Below are 16,269 nucleotides of genomic sequence, written 5' to 3' on the forward strand. Positions count from 1 at the left end.
GAGAAGGCCAAATGTTTAAATTCCTATTTTGTATCTGTTTTCTCTCAGAAAGTAAATGCAACATCAACTGATCATTGTGCTATTGGGGGAATGAAAGAATGCAGACTATCTATAAGCAGAGAGATGTTGATAGAACACTTGGCTATCTTAAATGAATTCAAGTTTCTAAGTCCAGATGAATTACATCTTAAGATACTGAAGGAGAAAGCAGATGTAATTGCTGAACCACTCGCCATAATCTTAAATTCTTGGAGAACAGGAGAAGTCCTAGAAGACTGGAGAAGAGCAAATGTTGTCGCTATCATCAAAAAAGGGAAAAAAGTGGACCCAGAAAACTTCAGGCCTGTGAGCCTGACTTCTATACTGGGAAAGATCTTTGAACAAATTATTAAACAGCATGTATACAAGTATGTGAATGAGACTGGAGTAATTAACCAGAGCCTGCATGGGTTTGTAGCAAACAAGTCATGTCAGACAAATGTAACTTCCTTCTATGACAGGATCACGGACTTGGTTGATCAGGGAAATGCAATAGATATAGGATATCTTGACTTTAGTAACGCATTTGACAAAGTATCTCATATCACCCTTATAGAAATAATGACCAAATATGGGATTGACAAGGCAACTGTTATGTGGATTCACAACTAGCTGAGTGAAACTGTTAAGTGGATTCACAACTAGCTGAGTAATCATACTCAAAGAGTGGTCATAAATGGCTGCACATCCAATTGCACATATGCTGAAGACTCTATCCTGGGCCCAGCATTGTTCAAAATTTTTATAAATGAGTTAGATGAGGGAACTGAGGGGAAACTGATTATATTTGCCGACAACACTAAGCTAGGAAAAATAGCTAATATTAGCAAAGATACGAAGAGGATTAAAAAAGATCTAGACAAGCTTGCACAGTGGGTGGCAACTAACAGAATGATATTTAACAGGGTGAAAGGCAAAGTCCTACATCTGGGCAAAAATCATGAGTCAACAGTGTGATGCAACAGCAAAAAAGATTCTTGGCTATATTAAGAGAAGCATAGAGTCTAGATCATGTGAGGTAATAGATTTCTCTAGAACTAGCCTCAGTCCTGTCCATGAGTTATGTATGTTATTGCAGCTCATTATTACTAAAGCGAATAGGGTTAAGCTACAGTAACAGACAAATTTTATAGTCCTGCTGCTTCTGGGAAAAAAGACACATTTTTTTGTAATTCCGGGCAACCCTTCTGAAAGAATGTTGTTTTCCATGCAGTATTACAACAGTCTTCCATAAACCGTTTTCTGTAGGCATTGACTTACGTTTTTTGTCCCATCTTTTAAATAGCTACTGATGCAGCTTTCTGTCTCATTACTACTGGCATGTATGAACATAGCCGTGCAAATCTTTCACACGAGACGGAATAGGCTGCGCAACGCACTGCAAAATACGCAGATTTTGATGCAGAATTGAAAATGTCTTAAAATCTGCCTGCAAATTCTGCATCAAAATCTGCAGTAAGACCTGTGGGTTTTGGTGTGGAATTCCACAGCTGCAGATTTGGCTGCGTCCTGCGGCTTAATTCAGTCCTGTGTTGAAGGTCCCAGAGCCCCCCAATCGGTTTACTCCAGAGACCTCTGTGAATTATTTTAAGATCACATAAAGATTTGTGAGCTCTTAGCAGCTGCACTTGTTGTTCTCATTATATATAACATCACAAAAGGAACATGCCAGGGGTGGCAGTATAAACACTATCAATTCTACTCTTATTTCTTTCAATTTGACTTCATTACTAACAGTTTGCCCATTACTGGATGTGTGATCTCTGTTGGAAAATACCTTCCCCACGGTGATAAGCTTTAGTAATGTAAGCCATGCTGTCTGGAAAAACAGTTCCACCTTCAGAGTGAGTTTTTTTGTTTTTAAGTACACCCTGTAGGTTTGTAAAATGTTTGTTAAAAAGTATTGCATCGCGGTGAAGGTCTAATAGAATGGCGGTGTATTATATTGTGATTAGGGAACGTTTGTGGCTGCAGGCATGCAGCTAGGAGAAATGCGGTACATGGCGTTCGCGGTGCTGAATGAGAGGGAACTGTTGAGCCTTCCTTCATATTCTTCTTAGGTGTCTCTGTTACTCATCCTGAGGAATTCTACATTCAATAACTGTAAGAGACCTTTCATACGGGATGGAATTGCCACAGAATGCAGCAGGGCTGCGGATTTTGTCAATTAGTGCAGATTATGCTGCGTTTTGAACTGCGGAATGCGTTTTATGGAAGTCTTTCAGAATTTTTTGCATTTTGTTACGCAGACTTTAATTGCGGAATTACATCTCCTGTATGTTAAAAATCTGCAGCAACAATTCTGCAAGACGTCTTTAATTTCACAGAAAGCTTTTCCGTTGTGGAATTTAATCTTGCGGTTTTGAAGTAAAGATGCGTGAATTTTAACAGGTGCGGAATTCAAGCTCAATAGGGATAACATTGTGACGCAGTAATGTCTGCGTGGACTAATTCCATTCCATATGAAAGGTCCCTAATAAACCAATGTGCTTCAAATTGGTTGTATTTATCAAGTGCTGCCTGCAGTTCTCCTGAAACTTCTATTATTTCCAGGTCTTCAGAAACTTAGTTTACTTTTAATCAATAATATCTAGAGAGTGATTACTGGAGCCTAAAATCTTTCACAAGCAAGATAAATAAATACCTTTACAGCCAACATATGGTCAATACACTGTTGGAGAACATTGTTTATAAATTGAGTATGTAGTTTACTATATACATACATCCATTATAAAAAAAAACTGAGCCTCTAGATCGTGCAAACTCATAAGCTGTAGCAGTTGGCATCACAGATGGTCCCATACATGTTCTGTCAGTAATAAATCTGCCAATCGGGAGAGCCATAGAAGTGTGACAATGTTGTGGGGACATTCCTGCGACCCCCTTGTGTGTGCGGCCGAGGATTATCCTGCTGGAAGCCACCATGAGAGGAACACATGTGGCTGCAGGATGTCCTGAACATATCGCTGAGCTGTCATTGTCCCTTGTACCACTACTAAGAGTGACTGACTGTAGTATGTGATGCCCCCCAGACCATCACACGAGCAAGGGGCAGTGTGCCACTCCACAGCAAAGGCAGGATTGAGGCGCTCACCCCTAGGTCTCCAAACATGAACATTGCCATCCTCAGTCCCCAAAATAGACCTGGATTTGTTGCTAAAGATAACCCGGTTCCACTCTGTAGCAGTCCAGTTTCATGGTTCATGACACCACTGCACACAGAGGCAATGGCGGGTATGTGTAATGGCCCCTCCATACGTATGAATGTATTTGTTTCTTGCCATTGTATTGTCAGTGTCTTAAATGTGTGTGCATTTGATGTGTATTGCACCTCTACAGCAGTGAATGGGTTATCGTCTGGGTTATGTCTGAAAAATGTATCTTGCTGTGTGTCACGTGATTGTGTCATATATATGGGTTTGCAAGGCGTGGTGCAAAGAATGTGTGGTGGTTGTCTTGTTCTTGCAAGGAGTTTGCAGAGTTGGTCTGGCAAGAGTCTGAGTTGGAGATCTGTGAAGAGAGGCATTTAGTGAGTAGGAAAAAACTGTGCCTCATTCTATGAGGATCCCCAAGATGGAAGAGGCTGATCGATAGCCTGATGTCTACCCTGGAAGCAAATCACCCAGGCCTCCTTGTTGCTAAAATGGAGAACAGAGAGAGTGAGAGGAACCACCAGGCAGCGCTGAGTGTAACGTCTGTGTTTACTGGTGGAGAGCTGGAGAGAGAGTAAGAAGAGTCGCTGGGAGCAGAACCCCACAGATAACTGGGACTGTGGACTCATCTGCCATCCTGTGCATCCTCCGTATCACACCACTATTCTGTTTGCACCAGTGTCCTGCTGGCTGATGTAACGTTTGTGAACTATTTACCGTTTATTCAAGTAAACGAGCTCTACCAACCGTTCCCGGTTTTGCTCAGAAAGTTATTCCTGTGTGTGGACTATTTTATTTCAACTTCTCGATTGACCGCAGGGGGAGGAATAGTGGCATCACAAGTGACAAAAAGGACTCTAAGTTAAACCGTGGATTGAGTTTTCCCTGTGAAACTCCCCCGGCAGTAACTTGGTTGGGTCCCATGCTACCCCAGGGAAGGAGATGGTAGAGCCCCGTGAGAAGGCCACAATCTACCCCGCTATCTCTTCGGCCGTGGGCCCGCTCCTCGGACACTGCATGTGTCAAAGGCAGTACACGTAATGGGACCAAATGTCCTTCAGTCAAGCTCTTGGAAGTAATTCTGATAGACATCTAATGATGGTGACACTTGTGCCTGGATGGCGGACAACTAAACAGTTGAAGCTGCTTGTGCTTGTCGGACGATCAGGCGATCCTTTCTACTGGTCAAAGACATGGAGAACACAAACTCCATGCGGATGTTGCCATTCATCAGATTTGCACACAGGACCCCAGCACTGCAAGGCAGCAGTGCTAATCACTGAGCCACCACTATGTTTTCCTCATATAGTTGTCTATTTAAAGAGCCAATATTTTATTTAATGACAGAACAGCAGAAATGATCATAAGACATTATTAAAAATCACAACCCCCTACCCATCTCTGAATAATCATATTTAAAGCTGCAAGCACATAAGTCTTAATGTTGTAATGTGTGTATCTCCAATATATCTTGTTCTCCCACTCCAGCTCTTCACCTCTGCATTAGAGGCCTTTAATGCTGAAAGCAACATTAAACTGCTTAAAACTTACAGTGATGAATGAGGTTAACCTTCTGTGAATTATTAGAAATAAAGGTTCTCACTTTCACTTGTTAGTGCAAAATGTCAGGACATCAGTAACATCACAGGAGTATCTCCACAGTTTAATATGGGCAATACAGTTTTATTTAGATCCACAATTAGCATCACTTACCATTTTGCAGAACCAGCTATTATCTTTTTGGTCATCCATTTCAAGTCGTACTTTTTGGATAGATCCAAGACTACCACTGAGTTCCACTGTGCGTATAGATTTGCCCCCTGTTAGTGCTCCTTTGCCAAATGCCACTGGTTCATAATTTCCCTTTTCACAACAAATTGTTACATATACAGTAGAATTGGTTCCGGCATTGGGAATATCATCCATCACTACAATGATATTCATTGTCCCTGTACAGACATTAAAAATAAGAGTCTCATTAACTGAGAAAGTCATAAAGTTTTCTTGTTATAGCAGAGTCGCGGAGAATTTGTAGACGATCAACCACATGGCCAACAGGAGATTGGTGTGAATATGGTTTGATTATTCTATAGTCCTCCATGCTTCTGGATAATAAATGTTTATTAAATATGAAGGAGGTCCACTATTAGAATGTGCAGAACATATTCAGGAGCAAATAGACTCGCTAAGGCAAACTACTTGAGCGAGTATTGCCTTTTGCGAGTACATGCCCGCTCGTCTCTAAAGATTCTGGTGCCGGCGGGGGAGAGCGGTGATTTGCGGGAGTGAGCAGGTGGGAGCGGGGGAAGAGAGAGAGATCTCCCCCCCCCCTGTTCCTCCCAGCTCTCCCCCGCCGCTCCCTGCCCCCCCACTGGCACTTGAATCTTTTGAGATGAGTGGGCAGGTACTCGCAAAAGGCAATACTCGCTCAAGTAGTTTGCCTTAGCGAGTACGCTCGCTCATCTCTAGTAGCAAAGCTTATAGCTCTGTGGCCCTAGATATTTATAGTTGCAAAGAAAAAGTAAGTGAGCCCTTTGGAATTACTTGGATTTCTGCACTGATTACACTGTGTTCCAGAAAAAAAGTTTTTTAATTTTTTTTCTGGACAAAATCTTTGCGTTCCTTACAGAGTTTTGGGTGCTGATTACAAATTTGTGCTGTCAGGAACAGGTTTATGGACAATATTCTTAAACAGTAAAATAAAGAAGTGTAGATATAATTGTAATTAAATATGTTCTAGAAATGAGTGTACTTATAAACAGTAAATCCTCGATAGGGAAATATGCAGTTGTACCCATGGCTGAAGGTGGCAGATGTATAATATCGAAGAGCTTCCGTAAGGGGCATGAAAATCTGGGAAATTGGATATCATGTTTGCAGAATTCATTTATTTCTTTTATGTCCTCCAGTATTCTCCCTTGGAATATTCCAGCAGTAATTAGCCGATATCGCAGACATCCACCTTACTGCATACCGTTTTTCAACTGCACATATGTCCTGGTAAAATCTTTCACCGTGTTCATCAGTTCAGTTATTGCAACACTCTAGGAAGTACTATTAGATAGGTGTAATAAATGAGGCCCATGGTTTTAATGATCAATATACTCTAAGGCTAATTTCACTTGGGCAAGTGTGATGTAGTGCTGTGAAACTGCTCGATATCGCACTAGTCAATGTGCGATATCCTCACAGATGCAAGGCGTTTTTGGGTTAAAACTATCTTGTATCACTTCAGGAAAGCAGCAATCCTCTGTTACGGCTTTTAGGATCGCAGATGGCTTCCCATTGTTTTAAATGGGTAAGCCTCGCATTGCACTCACGTGCACCTCACACGCCGTGCGATGCTGTGCCAACTCCATTGAAGACAATGGCCGATCCGAAACGTACCAAGGAAACACCCCATGATAGGACATGCAGGAAACAAAATGGCTCACGTGTATAACCCCATTAAAAAATGGGCTTAATATTCGTGTGAGATTTGTGTGTCTCACAACGCACAAATCTCTTGTGATTACCTTGGTCGTGTGAAAGTGGTCTAATATATAGTACAGTATTGAATATCCTACTTTCTTATGATGTCTGTAACTTCATTACCCTGCCTGACAGACAATTTTGGTTGCCGTATTTGGTTTCAACACAATGAATATAGGCAAGAACACTGATTTTTACAAAGGAAAATATACCCTTGTACCGCGGTGTTACTGACAAAATGTGGCCTGATTATTATCAATACAAACAGTTGTATTGCTCATGCATTTTATTGAGTGCAATGTGTAAACACCCAGAGTATAGGGGGGAAAAGTAATTTAACCCTTGAATTTAATAGTCCGTAGATCCCTCTTTGGAAGCTTTCACCTCCACCAAATGTTTCCTACAGCTGCAAGCAAGATTTACACAATATTGAAGAGGAATTCTGGACCATTCCTCCTTGCAAATGTGTTTCAGTTCACCAATATTTCTCGGATGCCTTTTGTGTAGAGCCCTCTTCAGCTCATGCCACAAAATCTCAGATCTGTAGCTGTAGTATGGTTCCCATATTTAATATCAGTTGTGGAAATACTGATGCCGTGCTCCCTAAAATAGCATTGTATGACTTCAGATTAGTATAATTAGTAGAGTTGAGCGAGCACCAAAATGCTTGGGTGCTCGTTACTCGGGACGAAATTTTCACGATGCTCGAGGGTTCGTTTCGAGTAACGAACCCCATTGAAGTCAATGGGCGACCCGAGCATTTTTGTATATCGCCGATGCTCGCTAAGGTTTCCATTTGTGAAAATCTGGGCAATTCAAGAAAGTGATGGGAACGACACAGCAACGGATAGGGCAGGCGAGGGGCTACATGTTGGGCTGCATCTCAAGTTCCCAGGTCCCACTATTAAGCCACAATAGCGGCAAGAGTGGGTCCCCCCCTCCCAACAATTTTCACTTCTGAAAAGCCCTCATTAGCAATGCATACCTTAGCTAAGCACCACACTACCTCAAACGAAGCACAATCACTGCCTGCATGACACTCCGCTGCCACTTCTCCTGGGTTACATGCTGCCCAACCCCCCCCCCCCCCCCCTGCACGACCCAGTGTCCACAGCGCACACGAAAGTGTCCCTGCGCAGCCTTCAGCTGCCCTCATGCCACACCACCCTCATGTCTATTTATAAGTGCGTCTGCCATGAGGAGGAACCGCAGGCACACACTGCAGAGGGTTGGCACGGCTAGGCAGCGACCCTCTTTAAAAGGGGCGGGGCGATAGCCCACAATGCTGTACAGAAGCAATGAGAAATATAATCCTGTGCCACCGCCATCAGGAGCTGCACACGTGGGCATAGCAATGGGGAACCTATGTGCCACACATTATTCATTCTGTCATGGTGTCTGCATGCCCCAGTCAGACCGCGGTTTTTTATAAATAGTCACAGGCAGGTACAACTCCGCAATGGGAATTCCGTGTGCACCCACAGCATGGGTGGCTCCCTGGAACCCACCGGCTGTACATAAATGTATCCCATTGCGGTGCCCATCACAGCTGAGGTAATGTCATGTTAAATGCTGGTGGGCTTCGGCCCACACTGCATGCCCCAACCTGACCGGGGTTTTTAATTCATAGACACAGGCAGGTACAACTCCCTATTGTGAAGTCCCTGTGGACCGACAGCATGGGTGGGTGCCAGGAAGCCACCGGCGGTACATAAATATATCCCATTGCATTGCCCAGCACAGCTGAGGTAATGTCATGTTTAATGCAGGTGGGCTTCGGCCCACACTGCATGCCCCAGTCAGACTGGGGTTCTTTAGAAGTGGACACATGCAGTTACAACTCCGTGTGGACCGACAGCATGGGTGGCTCCCTGGAACCCACCGGTGGTACATAAATATATCCCATTGCATTGCCCATCACAGCTGAGATAATGTCATGTTTAATGCAGGTGGGCTTCGGCCCACACTGCATGCCCCAGTCAGATTGGGGTTCTTTAGAAGTGGACACATGCAGTTACAACTCCATGTGGACCGACAGCATGGGTGGCTCCCTGGAACCCACCGGCGGTACATAAATATATCCCATTGCATTGCCCATCACAGCTGAGGTAATGTCATCTTTAATGCAAGTGGGCTTCGGCCCACACTGCATGCCCCAGTCAGACTGGGGTTCTTTAGAAGTGGACACATGCAGTTACAACTCCGTGTGGACCGACAGCATGGGTGGGTGCCAGGAAGCCACCGGCGGTACATAAATATATCCCATTGCAGTGCCCAGCACAGCTGATGTAATGTCAGCTTTAATGCAGGTGGGCAAAAAATTAATTGGATTACACTGTAGGCGAGGGCCCCAAAAAATTGGTGTACCAACAGTACTAATGTACGTCAGAAAAATTGCCCATGCCCAACCAAGAGGGCAGGTGAAACCCATTAATCGCTTTGGTTAATGTGGCTTAATTTGTAACTAGGCCAGGAGGCAGCCCAGTTAAAATAAAAATTGGTTCAGGTGCAAGTTTCAACGCTTTAATGAGCATTGAAACGTATAAAAATTGTTTACAAAAATTATATGACTGAGCCTTGTGGGCCAAGGAAAAATTGCCCGTTCGGCGTGATTACGTCAGGTTTCAGGAGGAGGAGCAGGAGGAGGAGTATGAATATTATACACAGATTGATGAAGCTAAGAGGTCCACGTTTTTGATGGTGATAGAGAACAATGCTTCCATCCGCGGGTGCAGCCTACGTATTGTTTAGGTATCGCTGCTGTCCACTGGTGGAGAAGAGAAGTCTGGGGAAATCCAGGCTTTGTTCATCTTGATGAGTGTAAGCCTGTCGGCACTGTCGGTTGACAGGCGGGTACGCTTATCCGTGATGATTCCCCCAGCCGCACTAAACACCCTCTCTGACAAGACGCTAGCCGCAGGACAAGCAAGCACCTCCAGGGCATACACCACGAGTTCAGGCCACGTGTCCAGCTTCAACACCCAGTAGTTGTAGGGGGCAGAGGCGTCACGGAGGACGGTCGTGCGATCGGCTACGTACTCCCTCACCATCCTTTTACAGTGCTCCCGCCGACTCAGCCTTGACTGGGGAGCGGAGGCACAGTCTTGCTGGGGAGCCAGAAAGCTGTCAAAGGCCTTAGAGAGTGTTCCCCTGCCTGTGCTGTACATGCTGCCTGATCTCCGCGCCTCCCCTGCTACCTGGCCCTCGGAACTGCGCCTTCGGCCACTAGCGCTGTCGGATGGGAAGTTTACCATCAGTTTGTCCACCAGGGTCCTGTGGTATAGCATCACTCTCGAACCCCTTTCCTCTTCGGGTATGAGAGTGGAAAGGTTCTCCTTATACCGTGGGTCGAGCAGTGTGTACACCCAGTAATCCGTAGTGGCCAGAATGCATGTAACGCGAGGGTCACGAGAAAGGCATCCTAACATGAAGTCAGCCATGTGTGCCAGGGTACCTGTACGCAACACATGGCTGTCCTCACTAGGAAGATAACTTTCAGGATCCTCCTCCTCCTCCTCAGGCCATACACGCTGAAAGGATGACAGGCAAGCAGCATGGGTACCCTCAGCAGTGGGCCAAGCTGTCTCTTCCCCCTCCTCCTCATCCTCCTCATGCTACTCCTCAACGCGCTGAGATATAGACAGGAGGGTGCTCTGACTATCCAGCAACATACTGTCTTCCCCCGCCTCTGTTTCCGAGCACAAAGCGTCTGCCTTTATGCTTTGCAGGGAACTTCTCAAGAGGCATAGCAGAGGAATGGTGACGCTAATGATTGCAGCATCGCCGCTCACCATCTGGGTAGACTCCTCAAAGTTTCCAAGGACCTGGCAGATGTCTGCCAACCAGGCCCACTCTTCTGTAAAGAATTGAGGAGGCTGACTCCCACTGCGCCGCCCATGTTGGAGTTGGTATTCCACTATAGATCTACGCTGCTCATAGAGCCTGGCCAACATGTGGAGCGTAGAGTTCCACTGTGTGGGCACGTCGCACAGCAGTCGGTGCACTGGCAGATGAAACCGATGTTGCAGGGTGCGCAGGGTGGCAGCGTCCGTGTGGGACTTGCGGAAATGTGCGCAGAGCCGGCGCACCTTTCCAAGCAAGTCTGACAAGCGTGCGTAGCTTTTCAGAAAGCGCTGAACCACCAAATTAAAGACGTGGGCCAGGCATGGCACATGCGTGAGGCTGCCGAGCTGCAGAGCCGCCACCAGGTTACGGCCGTTGTCACACACGACCATGCCCGGTTGGAGGCTCAGCGGCGCAAGCCAGCGGTCGGTCTGCTCTGTCAGACCCTGCAGCAGTTCGTGGGCCGTGTGCCTCTTCTCTCCTAAGCTGAGTAGTTTCAGCACGGCCTGCTGACGCTTGCCCACCGCTGTGCTGCCACGCCGCGTGACACCGACTGCTGGTGACGTGCTGCTGCTGACACATCTTGATTGCGAGACAGAGGTTGCGTAGGAGGAGGAGGGGGAGGGTGGTTTAGTGGAGGAAGCATACACTGCCGCAGATACCACCACCGAGCTGGGGCCCGCAATTCTGGGGGTGGGTAGGACGTGAGCGGTCCCAGGCTCTGACTCTGTCCCAGCCTCCACTAAATTCACCCAATGTGCCGTCAGGAAGATATAGTGGCCCTGCTCGCCTGTGCTTGTCCACGTGTCCATTGTTAAGTGGACCTTGGCAGTAACCGCGTTGGTGAGGGCGCGTACAATGTTGCGGGAGACGTGGTCGTGCAGGGCTGGGACGGCACATCCGGAAAAGTAGTGGCGACTGGGAACTGAGTAGCGCGGGGCCGCCGTCATCATACCTTTGAAAGCCTCCGTTTCCACAACCTTATACGGCAGCATCTCCAGGCTGAGAAATTTGGCTATGTGCACGTTTAACGCTTGAGCGTGCGGGTGCGTGGCGGCGTACTTGCGCTTGCGCTCCAACACTTGCCCTAGCGACAGCTGGACGGTGCGCTGAGAGACATTGCTGGATGGGGCCGAGGACAGCGGAGGTTAGGGTGTGGGTGCAGGCCAGGAGACGGTAGTGCCTGTGTCCTGAGAGGGGGGTTTGATCTCAGTGGCAGGTTGGGGCACAGGGAGAGAGGTAGCGGTGCAAACCGGAGGCGGTGAACGGCCATCATATGTCTGCGCATGCTGGTGGTGGTGAGGCTGGTGGTGGTGGCTCCCCGGCTGATCTTGGCGCGACAAAGGTTGCACACCACTGTATGTCGGTCGTCTGCACTCTCAGTGAAAAACTGCCAGACCTTTGAGCACCTCGGCCTCTGCAGGGTGGCATGGCACGAGGGGGCGCTTTGGGAAACGGTGGATTATTCGGTTTGGCCCTGCCTCTACCCCTAGCCACCGCACTGCCTCTTCCAACCTGCCCTGCTGCTGCACTTGCCTCCCCCTCTGAAGACCTGTCCTCAGTAGGCGTAGCAAACCAGGTGGGGTCAGTCACCTCATCATCCTGCTGCTCTTCCTCCGAATCCTCTGTGCGCTCCTCCCTCGGACTTACTCCAATTACTACTACCTGAGTGATAGACAACTGTGTCTCATCGTCCTCCTCACCCACTGAAAGCTCTTGAGACAGTTGCCGGAAGTCCCCAGCCTCTTCCCCCGGACCCCGGGAACTTTCCAAATGTTGGGCATCGGTCACGACAAAACTCCTCCAGTGGGAGAGGATTCGGAACCATTGCTGCCCATTCTGGGCAGGGGCCCGGGAACAGTTCCTGGGAGTCTGCCTGCTCCTCAGAATGTGTCATTGTAATGCAGTGAGGAGGCTGGGAGGAAGGAGGAGCAGCAGCCAGAGGATTCAGAGTTGCAGCAGTGGACGGCGCAGAATTCTGGGTGGTCGATAGATTGCTGGATGCACTTTCTGCCATCCACGACAGGACCTGCTCACACTGCTCATTTTCTAATAAAGGTCTACCGCGTGGACCCATTAATTGTGAGATTAATGTGGGGACGCCAGAAACGTGCCTCTCTCCTAATCCCGCAGCACTCGGCTGCGATACACCTGGATCAGGAGCTCGGCCTGTGCCCACACCCTGACTTGGGCCTCCGCGTCCTCGCCCGCGTCCATGTCCTCTAGGCCTACCCCTACCCCTCAGCATGCTGTATTAACAGTAGTGCAAAAACAGAACGCTGTAATTAAATGTGCCGCTTATTGGCCTGTGGTTGGAGGCTGACTTTGCTTATGGAACGCACAGCAGAGGCAGGAAAGAATTTTGCGCAAGCTTGCTGTAACACTTAGCTGGCTGCGTATGAATTAGGACAACTACCCCCAGCAGAGACACAGTACAGTCAGGACGGTCACAGGCAGCCCAAATAGATTTTTTTTCCCAAATTTTTTGGGAAAAGCCCACTGCCTATATAGACTGGATATGTCTTTCACTGTCCCTGCCTCACCACCACTACTGGCCGTGGACTATGTAAAATTACTGCAGACTGTTTCACTCTGGACAGGATGACAGCGGTGATGTAAGAGGCAACGCACAGCCAGGAAAGAATTTTGCGCAAGCCTGCTGTAACACTTAGCTGGCTGCGTATGAATTAGGACAACTACCCCCAGCAGAGACGCAGTACAGTCAGGATGGTCACAGGCAGCCCAAATAGATTATTTTTCCCAAATTTTTTGGAAAAACCCTCTGCCTATATAGACTGGATATGTCTTTCACTGTCCCTGCCTCACCACCACTACTGGCCGTGGACTATGCAAAATTACTGCAGGACGCAATGCTCTGGATGCAATGCTCTGCACGGCCGATATACAAAAAAAAAAAAAGTGCAACACTGCAAAAAGCAGCCTCAACAGTACTGCACACGGTCAGATGTGGCCCTAAGAAGGACCGTTGGGGTTCTTGAAGCCTAAAATCAATCCTAACACTCTCCCTATAGCAGCTCCGGCATCAGCAGCACTGATCTCTGTCAGAATGCATCTGTGGCGAGCCGCGGGAGGGGCCGATTTATACACTCGGGTGACACCTGATCTCGCCAGCCACTCACTGCAGGGGGGTGGTATAGGGCTTGAACGTCGCAGGGGGAAGTTGTAATGCCTTCCTTGTCTTTCTATTGGCCAGAAAAGCGCGCTAACGTCTCAGAGATGAAAGTGAAAGTAACTCGAACATTGCGTGGTGCTCGCCTCTAGTAACGAGCATCTCGAACACGCTAATACTCGAACGAGTATCAAGCTCGGACGAGTACGTTCGCTCATCCCTAATAATTAGTCTAGATAGATAGATATGAGATAAATAGATATGAGATAGATAGATAGATAGATATGAGATAGATAGATAGATAGATAGATAGATATGAGAGAGATAGATAGATAGATAGATAGATAGATAGATAGATAGATAGATAGATAGATATGAGATAGATAGATATGAGATAGATAGATAGATAGATAGATATGAGAGAGATATGAGATAGATAGATATGAGATAGATAGATAGATAGTTGATAGATATGAGATAGAGAGATATGAGAGAGAGAGATATGAGAGAGAGAGATATGAGAGAGAGAGATAGATAGATATGAGATAGATAGAGAGATAGATATGAGATAGATAGAGAGATAGATATGAGATAGATAGAGAGATAGATATGAGATAGATAGATAGATATGAGAGAGATAGATATGAGAGAGATAGATAGATATGAGATAGATATGAGAGAGAGAGATAGATATGAGATAGATAGATAGATATGAGATAGATAGATAGATATGAGATAGATAGATAGATATGAGATAGATAGATAGATAGATAGATAGATAGATAGATATGAGATAGATATGAGATAGATAGATAGATAGATATGAGATAGAGAGATAGATAGATAGATAGGAGATAGATAGATATGAGAGAGAGAGAGAGAGAGATATGAGAGAGAGATATGAGAGAGAGAGATAGATAGATATGAGATAGATAGACAATATATATGTAAAGCTAATTAGATTGCATTGATGATACATGTAGAAAGTTGCGACTTCCAGTTGTGATCACTTTCCTGCTGTAATTTCACTGCTGTGGTGGTTCGTCATTACAAGGTGGATGGGGAACTATTAGCAGCAAATTTATATTTATATAAATTATAAAAAAGTATCTAAAGTACCATATATAATATATAAAAAGTTTGTGTGTTTGCAGTGCATTATTGAATGTGTTTTATGGAGCATTATTGCAAACTGTTTGTATATTTCACTCTGACATGAGTCCACTGGGCACTGTAACAAGTCACTAAATACTCCCGTTTTAAGATATTTATGCCACAAATTGCATTTCTATGTTAGTTTCTCCTTTTCTACTCTGTCCACTGAACCAGCACTAATACATAGATGTATGTTTACTAAATGATCATCCTTTTCTGCTCTGAGGTATTTCTACTTGACCTAGTAGAAGAATATTACATTTAGGCTAAATTCACATATTGTATATTCAGGGTATTTTTTTTTTACCTTTTTTTTTTACCCAAAAGCTAATCCTTGAAGGCGTTGTCCCACTTCTAGCTATTGATGACCTGTCCTCAACATAAGTAAACGATAGCAGATCAGCGGTGGTCCTACACCCCGGACCCCTGAGGTTCAGCTCTTTCTGTGGGCTGGTGCCTTTGTGCATAAAGCTGTTTATCTGCAGGAACCTTTTCCTGGGGTTGTGGGAGAGGGATATCTTCTTGAGTAATCCATAGTTCAAAAGGTCCAACTTTGATGATAAGGCAGTGTATTTTCTCAGTCAGAATAATTTGAATATTAAATTATGATTTAAGTCCAGTCCAGTAATGATTGAATTCTTGGACCTTCATATACAGGTGGATATGGAGGGATTCCTACAAACTGAATGTATTTTGGGAAAAGTACATCTGCTAGCAGAGCGCTCTATGCTACATGATCACATCCACCCCATTTAATTAGTAATATATTAGTGGACCAATTTCTTTGCATCAGGCAGATTTGTTCGGAACAAAGTACATATAACCATCAAAAAAAGATCTTTGTAAAGGATTTATTGAGTGGGGTAAGTGATGTATTAAACAAGCTAAAGCACATGTGTCAAACACAAGGCCCGCGGGCCGAATCCGGCCCGCTGCCTTGTGTTATGTGGCCCGCGGCGTGCCGACGGCCGCTCACCACTGTAGTGATTACCAGCTGGGGTGCCGCAGCTCCCCGCTGGTAATCACACTGACAGCGCTGATCCCTTCTCCCCTGAGTCCCCTGCTCTTCAGTTCCGCAGGAGAGGACTCAGGGAGGAAGCGTGCCGTGCTGCTCACTGATGTCAGTGCACACCCGGACGCATATGAACTTTTCCCACAAGACTTCTGCACTTGTCAGCAATTCCAGCAATCTGATTGGGGAATCAGCCAACCCAGAGAACCAAACAACCAATCAGGTTGCTGGAATTGCTCAATAGTGCAGAAGTCTTGTGGGAAAAGTTCATATGCCACCCGGGCTCAGCACGATCCGAGGAGGAACGGTGCTGACAGCAAGGAGGAGGTAAGCATATGGCTGGGGAAGGGGGAAGTTAATATTGCTGCTGGGGGGTGAGGGTTAATATTGTTGTTGCTGGGAGAAGGTTAATAATGCTGATTGCTGCCGGGGCTGAGGGAGTTAATATTGCTGGTGTGTTGGGGGGG

The 16,269-nt window shown here is 46.2% G+C and overlaps 1 protein-coding gene across 1 annotated transcript in view; it reads right to left on the reverse strand.

Moving 5' to 3' along the window:
- LOC136578685 (lipoxygenase homology domain-containing protein 1-like) overlaps positions 1-16,269 on the reverse strand; it is a 119,726-nt gene that overhangs the window by 81,832 nt on the left and 21,625 nt on the right. Inside the window, exon 5 of the mRNA XM_066578874.1 lies at positions 4,905-5,140. Within this exon, the coding sequence (XP_066434971.1) occupies positions 4,905-5,140 (236 nt within the window). The remainder of the gene's footprint in view (positions 1-4,904; positions 5,141-16,269) is intronic.

This window comes from Eleutherodactylus coqui, chromosome 9 (assembly GCF_035609145.1).
Source record: "Eleutherodactylus coqui strain aEleCoq1 chromosome 9, aEleCoq1.hap1, whole genome shotgun sequence".
Classification (NCBI taxonomy): domain Eukaryota; kingdom Metazoa; phylum Chordata; class Amphibia; order Anura; family Eleutherodactylidae; genus Eleutherodactylus; species Eleutherodactylus coqui.